This window comes from Cajanus cajan, chromosome 5, assembly GCF_000230855.2.
Source record: "Cajanus cajan strain Asha chromosome 5, NIPB_CcT2T_4, whole genome shotgun sequence".
Classification (NCBI taxonomy): Eukaryota; Viridiplantae; Streptophyta; class Magnoliopsida; order Fabales; family Fabaceae; genus Cajanus; species Cajanus cajan.
In genome coordinates, this window is record NC_138521.1 from 60,670,028 (window position 1) to 60,678,155 (window position 8,128).

An 8,128-nucleotide genomic window follows, 5' to 3' on the forward strand; every position below is an offset into this window, starting at 1 on the left:
TCCAACATATGCTTTAAAATGTTAAAGAATTATCGGAGAGCAAAAGTACTTTCTTCCTAATGTGCTATCCTCAATTTATGGACCACATAGTGATTTTGAGTTAGTATAATGTTAATTAATTATGATGCTGATCTTATTATGACATTAATAATTTATAGGTAACCTAAGTATTGTACGAATGGGGACAACTGATGGTATCTCGAGTAGGGCAAAAGCCGCAATTCCAGTCACTACTTTAATACCTATAAAGTCATTTTTTTTTTCTTTTGACTGCTTTTAAGTTTCATACATATTAAAAACCTTATTTGGTACACAAAAATTGTGAGCATAGCTGTCTAGGATGTGCTCAGTGCAAATTGGCATAATGTACTCCATTGTTTGCAGAGCTTAATTACGCATCACCTGGACCTGGATCATAATCCGGGGTAATTACGTACGCAGACGCGTAGCATTATGTTGCCTCTTGAATGTTACTTTTTTTTTTCTTTTAAAAAATGAAATATTTAATAATATAATATACTATATAAAAATTGGACAAATGTTGTTTACAAGAAAAAAAATTATAGGTAATTCTTTTCTAGTTAATCACCTATACACTGGACAACTAATTATATCTCTTAATTGTGTCATGTCACTGTTAAAAATAAATGTATTTACAGTGACATGACACAATTAAAAAATATAATTGGTTGTCAGTGTAAAAAAAACTTTATATTGACAGTGTATAGGTGATTAACTCATTTTTTCTTGTGTGACAACTCCTATAAAAAAATTATCGATTAAATGATTATTAAAAAAAACATTTAGTAAGTGTATGCTTATTTATAATAATATATATTATCTCTTCTTTATATATGTTGGTGTCGTATTAAATATGTGAATTTGTTATTTTTGATTATAATCCCATGAAACACATGCTTTTAATCATTTATAATGAGTCCATAAATGATATTTATGACGTGAATCACGAATCCAATTTAGTCGATAACCTATTAGTGATTATAAGTTCGACCAGATCAATAGAAAAAAAAAAGTGTACGATTGGATCGACACAACTTATTAGTGACTATAAGTTTGACCTGGTCAATAGGAAGAAGAGTCATACTATACTTAATCTTCCAAACTCAAATACTAGAGTATGAAAAATTTCGAGTCAATGTACTCGGTCGATTAGAGAGTTAAATGGTGCAGTAATAAAATTAAAATTTTCTCATTTTGTATGAAAAAATTTAAACATATAATTTATCTTATATTTTTTATTTTAATTATTATTTTAATAACTTATTTTAAGTTTTAATTATATACTTTACACAAAAAAGTGAGTTAATGACAAATTAATAAACTAAAAACATTTTAATATATTTCAATTAAAAATATACCTTAAAATCTTATAATAAATATTATTATTTTTTATAGTAGATTTAAATATAATAGAAAGTAATAGTATAATATTTACATCTCTCAAAAGATAAAAATTTAAATTATATATTTTTGTATTTTAATATATGAAAATGGGTAATGTAATATATGAAACTTTTTCATAGAATAAGGGGAGTTAATATAATTTACTTAAAAATATTTAAATTTGAATTGACTAAATTATATATTTGTTTGAATTGTTTTATTCTCACAATTATGATGTAAGTTTGTCTTTTATCTCTCAAATTTAAAAATAAAATTTTCAGTCTTTAAAATATTTTATAAAAAAATAGAATTTTAATGAATTTATTGTACAAAATTCATCTCTAAGTGTTTTTTGTAGGAAAATTTATCTGCAAGTGTCCTTGGAAAAAAATTATAAATGATTTATTTTCTTTCCAATAAATACACTTTTTATTCTAATTAAGTCATGAAAGATGTATTAAAAAGAATTAACTCATGACAGATCTGAAGAATGAAACATTCTCTCTCTTCAAGACACTATAATCTTTTTATTAGTTGTGTAAGTAACTGTTATGCTTGGAAAATGGAAAAATCAAGAAATGTAATAAATTTTTTATTTGATTTTGGAATGATTTTAATATTTTTTATTATACTTCCTTTCATTCTTATTTTATGATATATAAATATTGATTATCATGTATAAACTAATTAATTAAAAATTAAGTGAAATATAAAGATATAATTAATAATATAGTAATTAATAGTATCTTGAAATTTAAAAATAACAAGTAAATAAAAATATTTTTTATAAAAATTTCACAAATAAAAAAGGAGGCAGAAATAATTAATTTAAACTGGCCTGCCCGTAAATTAATTATGGTCCTTATATCCCGTTTACCGTTTATGCAGTTTTTTAAGTGAAGATTGCACAAGTCATTACAGCATGAAACCAATACTTTGATTTTTCTGCACTTGTATTCTCAGTTTTTTTTTCCCTCTTGTAAATGTGTCAGCTTCCACTCGTTAAATAAAACAGTGAAATATCTCAAGACGGGTGATATTTTGCATGGACAAATTAAGTAAAATCTTAAATATTTCAAACATGATAAAAATATCTGATTTGATGTAAATATTGATGTTTAATATTTATACTAACAGGTTAAAAAAAATTAAGCCACCAATTAATTAAAAATTGTATTAGAAAGTCATCAAAATTATTAAATAGGGAAGCTTCTCTAATTAATTAACAATAGTGTTTGTAACGTTTACCATATAAATATTTGAGCAGAAAAATATTTCGCTTATCTTAGGACATGTGATAATTATGCAAAAACTTTTACTTTTATTTTAAGTTAATTGACAGATATCAGAAGAAAAAAAGTGTGTCAATGATAATTTTATAAAATTAATTTTATTATTAATTAATTTTATTATTAATTATTTTTAGTTATAAACTATACAACACGGTAACAACTTTCTAAAAAGAATATTATTAGATGTATAAATACATTAAAATATAATTAATATTATATTGAAAAGTTAAAATATAACCTTTTATAACTTATTTTTTTTCTCTTACACGACAGTGACGACACCACCAAGAAAGAGGTCCTATGTTTAACCTAAATTTGAACATGAAAATATGGAAGAAACTTTAAAGCCACCCCCACCCGACACATGGATCAAGTACTTAGTGATGTAAGAAGTGTGATTGAAAATGGAGTTTCCATAGGAGTCTTGATATCTATATAAGCGTTGGCTCACACTCTTGGTCATTCACTACAATTTCAAGGCTTTTAAAGTGCCTTTCTCTCTCCCTTCCATTCACCTAAAAAGCTATCTCTCTCAGTCACACAAAACCTTTGAACTCCACAAGATGTCTTTCGAACTCTACTCTTTGTTTCTGCCACTATCTACGTGCTCAACAATACTGAGTCTTGATGTCCTTCTTGGACTCCTTTTTTTTGTGGGCGTGTTGGGCTACTGGCTTGCTCCCGGTGGTCTTGCATGGGCCTTATCTAAGTTTAGAGTGGGAACAGCTCTAAACAACAAAGCTTCCATTCCAGGACCTTCCGGTTACCCGGTGGTGGGCCTGGTTCCGGCTTTCACAGGGCCTCTTACCCACAGAGTCCTTGCTAAGTTAGCTCAGGCTTTTGATGCCAAGCATTTGATGGCTTTTTCCGTGGGCTTCACTCGTTTCATAATCTCTTCTCACCCGGACACTGCCAAAGAGATTTTGAATAGTCCCTCTTTTGCTGATCGTCCTGTTAAGGAATCAGCCTACGAGCTTCTCTTCCATCGTGCAATGGGGTTCGCGCCATACGGGGAGTACTGGAGGAACCTCAGAAGGATTTCCGCGACTCACATGTTCTCTCCGAGGAGGATTGCTGCATCCGGAGTGTTCCGAGCAAGGGTAGGGGCCCAAATGGTGAGGGACATCACGGGCCTCATGGGGAAACATGGTGAGGTGGAGGTGAGGAAGGTGTTGCATTTTGGGTCCCTTAACAACGTGATGATGAGCGTGTTTGGGAGGAGTTACGTGTTTGGTGAGGGGGGTGATGGGTGTGAGCTTGAGGAGTTGGTGAGTGAGGGGTATGATTTGCTTGGAGTGTTTAACTGGAGTGACCACTTCCCTTTGTTGGGTAGGTTGGACTTGCAAGGAGTGAGGAAAAGGTGCAGGAATCTAGTGGATAGAGTGAATGTATTTGTGGGGAAAATCATATTGGAACATAGACTCAAGAGGGCTGCTAAAGGTGAGAATAAAGTTAGGGATGTTGAAAGCTTTGGTGACTTCGTTGATGTGCTGCTAGAGATGGAGAAGGAAAGTAAGCTTCAACACTCTGATATGGTTGCTATCTTGTGGGTGAGTATATATGAGTATGTTTCATTTTCCTTGCATGTGTTATTAATATATATGCTATGTGTTGATTCCAAATATATATAATTTAACGTAATTTTCTTTACTTTTGGATCAGGAAATGATATTTAGGGGGACTGACACAGTGGCAATCCTTCTAGAGTGGATTCTTGCTAGGATGGTTTTGCACCCTGAAATCCAAGCCAAGGCTGGGGCTGAAATAGACTCTATTGTTGGGTGTGGGCGCAATGTGAGCGACGATGACCTTCCTAACCTTCCTTACGTGCGTGGCATAGTGAAGGAAGCCCTGAGGATGCACCCACCGGGCCCTCTCCTTTCGTGGGCTAGGCTTTCCATCCATGACACGCACATTGGAAACCACTTCGTTCCTGCGGGCACCACTGCAATGGTTAACATGTGGGCTATCACTCACGACCAGGAGGTTTGGTCGGAGCCGGAAGTGTTCAAGCCAGAGCGTTTTGTGGATGTTCCAATCAACATTATGGGGTCCGATCTAAGGTTGGCACCTTTTGGATCTGGGAGAAGGGTGTGCCCTGGAAAAGCGATGGGCTTGGCCACTGTTGAGCTTTGGCTTGCTATGCTCCTCCATAACTTTGAATGGATGCCACCAGATTCTTCTGCTGTTGTTGACTTGTCTGAGTGCTTAAAACTCTCAATGGAAATGAAACGACCTCTCCTCACCAAACCTATTCCCAGGCTTCTCCTCGCTGCTGCTACTACTGCTTCTGCTTCTGCTTCTTGTGTAAACAATGTTGGCTAAGTTGATCAAGATTCAAGGCCTTAGTTATATAACCTACGGGTTGGAGTAACCCTACCCACTCCAATCTAATTACTCCCCTTTATTATTATTGTTATTATTATTTATTTTCGGTTTGGCTTGGCTAATAAAATCCAAATTATTACATACATATTTTCACTTTTAATCTTCCAGCAACTTCTACATATATCTATAAATTTACTATCCTACATAAAATAAGGCTTCACTGATTAATTAAAAGTAAAACTATTTTAACTTTTTATCTATTAAAATTACAATGATAACATCAGAATTCAAATTTAGATCTTATGAATACTATTTTATTTGATATAAATAAAAGTGTTATAAGTTCTAAACAAGAACTAAATAGGTATAAATTTATATTAATCTTAAATTTTGTAAATGTAATCTTTGAATTATAATATTATATTATATTTTATATGTATATTTTGAAATAAATATATTACATTAATTTTTATTTATATGAATGAGTTAATAAATCTTTTTGAGTTAAAATAAAATTTTGTATATATGATTTAAGAATAAATTTTTTTTAATATAATAATAATTTTTATAAAATAATTATTTAATTGGAAGTTATTAAGTAGATTTGCTCTCATTCCTATATAAAAGCATTGATTCATTAAAAAAAAGTGAAAACAATTTGAAGATTTACATTTGGTACTAATTGTAACGACCCGTCTGGTCAATACACACAGCACAACACACTAGAATACTACACAGAAACGAACAAGTATATACATATAGGGTCTAGAATATATATATATATATATATACAAGGTCCAAAATCTGTCTAGAATAAGAGTGTACAAAATACATCAAAAACTACTACACTAAGTAGCTAAACATCAAAAGATCCTAGAAGATCCACTCCATCTGCCAGCTGCAGACTCACCATCAGTCACCTACCTATCCCTGCTCTGCTCCCATACGTAGTATGATCATCGCAGTCCAAACATCATGGAGACAACAAAGGGTAAACTAGTGTAAAGAAATCAACATACATATATAAATATGTGAATAGAAAACATCTACAGCTATCAGCACATCCGCACGGCTTATAATAGACCACAGAAATTCAGCAATATCAGCACCGCTCAGCGACTATAACAGCACCACAATAGTGGCTAATAGCAGCACCGACATAGCGGCTAGAACAGCACCACAATAGTGGCTATAACAGCACCACAATAGTGGCTAATAGCAGCACCGACATAGAGGCTAAAATAGCACTACAATAGTGGTCATACACAGCATACAGCTCAGCTAACACAGCACAACCAAACAGCTCACAACACAGCACAGCAAATCAGCATACAGCACGGCTAAGTAGTATTCAACACAACTTACTACTCACAACTCAACTCATCATTCTAGAGCACAACAATAATATAATTTTAGCATTTAAAAATCATCAATAACAGCCCAGCTTAGCACAGCAATATCGGCATCCAGCACAGCTAAACAACTTACAGCACAGCAATATCAGCATACAACAATTAGCAGCTTACGACTCAGCTAAACTACTTACAGCATAGCCTAAACATCCTTAATCAGCAATAACATCTAACAGCACGGCATATTCGTCAGTTTCAGCTCAACAACATAATTCAGCGTTATCAACTAGTTAGCACAGCAATATTTAACAACTACAGCTCAGCTCAGCATAAAACAACCTCTCTCAACAATTTCAGCAAAGTTTAACAACTAATAGCACATCAAGTCAACATCCTCCTACGCGCCCGGCGCACCCATGGTCGCGCCCAACGCGGCTCAACCAGAGAGCCCCAGGGGCCAACGCGCCTGGCGCAAGAGTTCCCGCGTCCGGCGTGCCTCAGCCAGAGAGCCCAAGGCTCTCACGCGCCTGGCGCAATTCAGATTGCGCCCAGCGCATGCCAGGCAGAGACTCCAAGGAGTCTCACGCGCCCAGCGTGGCCTAACCCGCGCCCAGCGTGGGGAAGGCAGAGACCTACCAAGGTCTCGCGCCCGGCGTAATTCGCATTGCGCCCAGCGCCCTTTTGGCAGAAGGAGCCTCCGCGCCCAGCGAGTCCAAACGCGCGCCCAGCGCGGCACCAGAACACCCAAAATAGATCACCATTGATATCGCGCCCGGCGCAGCTCAAGTCACGCCCGGCGGGGGCCAACCAGAGACTCCCATTCTCAAGCTCGCCCGGCGCACACACCTTTGCGCCCGGCGGGCTTGCCTAAATAGAGCCTCTTGGTGGTCACGCGCCCGGAGCGAAGAACAGCGCCCAGCGCGAAGCTCAGCAGCAACACTATTTTCGAAAAACTTCACCAAATCCTGCAAAAACAGCCAGAAAACCAGCATGCAACCCAGCCAAGAGTTCCCATTTTCATCAACCATTCCAAAAATCCCAGCTTTACCCACATGCAGCCACAATCAAGAAAACCTCAAGATTTTCATCAAAACCCCGGAAACCCCAAAAAACCGTTTTCATCAAAACAACACAATATTATACAAGACGACTTAAATATCATGATTCAGCATGAACATCCCACAGCACAACTCATCATTAATCAGCTCAACAAAGAAATTCAGTATTAGCATCATACAGCACGGCTCAACGTTACATCATTAACAGCATAAACAACATACTTCACAACTCGACTTTTCATCATACAGCATTAACAACATTAGTCAGCATAATCAACCACTTTACAACATAAACATGTCCACACATATAGCAACTTATCAACTTAACTTCAACTAGCTTCCCTTACTTGAAGATTGGATCAGGATAGCCAAGAAGCGGAATCCCCTTTCCGAAGCTCAGCCCGAAACTTCAATCCCTCAAAAGTCAGCTTTCTAGTCAAGAGCCATTCTCTCTAGAACTTCTCTCTAAAAAAAACCTCCTTCCCTCAACTGCCCACAACCCCTATTTATAGACATTCTGGAGTGGCCAGAACGGCCTGTACGGAAACTGGAACGGCCCGTTCTGCACCTCCTCAACACATACAAAAATTACATGCAGAACGGTCCGTTCTGAAATCAGAACAGCTCGTTCTGGAACTCATCCAGAACGGCCCGTACTCCCTTCCAGAACGGCCCGTTCTCCCTCCAGAACGAC

At 35.9% G+C, this 8,128-nt stretch overlaps 1 protein-coding gene across 1 annotated transcript; it reads left to right on the forward strand.

Annotated features, from left to right (window-relative positions):
- Positions 1-3,111: 3,111 nt before the first annotated feature.
- On the forward strand, positions 3,112-5,184 carry LOC109807207 (cytochrome P450 78A5). Its single transcript, XM_020369728.3, has 2 exons — positions 3,112-4,246; positions 4,359-5,184. The coding sequence occupies exons 1-2, from the start codon at positions 3,260-3,262 to the stop codon at positions 5,019-5,021; spliced, it is 1,650 nt and encodes a 549-aa protein (XP_020225317.1). The 5' UTR covers positions 3,112-3,259; the 3' UTR covers positions 5,022-5,184.
- The last annotated feature ends 2,944 nt before the right edge of the window (positions 5,185-8,128 follow it).

Coding starts and splice junctions, on each gene's coding strand:
- LOC109807207 (XM_020369728.3), top strand. CDS start 3,260: ATGTCTTTCGAACTCTACTCTTTGTTTCTGCCACTATCTACGTGCTCA. Junction 4,247..4,358: donor ATATGGTTGCTATCTTGTGG/GTGAGTATATAT, acceptor CTTTTGGATCAG/GAAATGATATTTAGGGGGAC.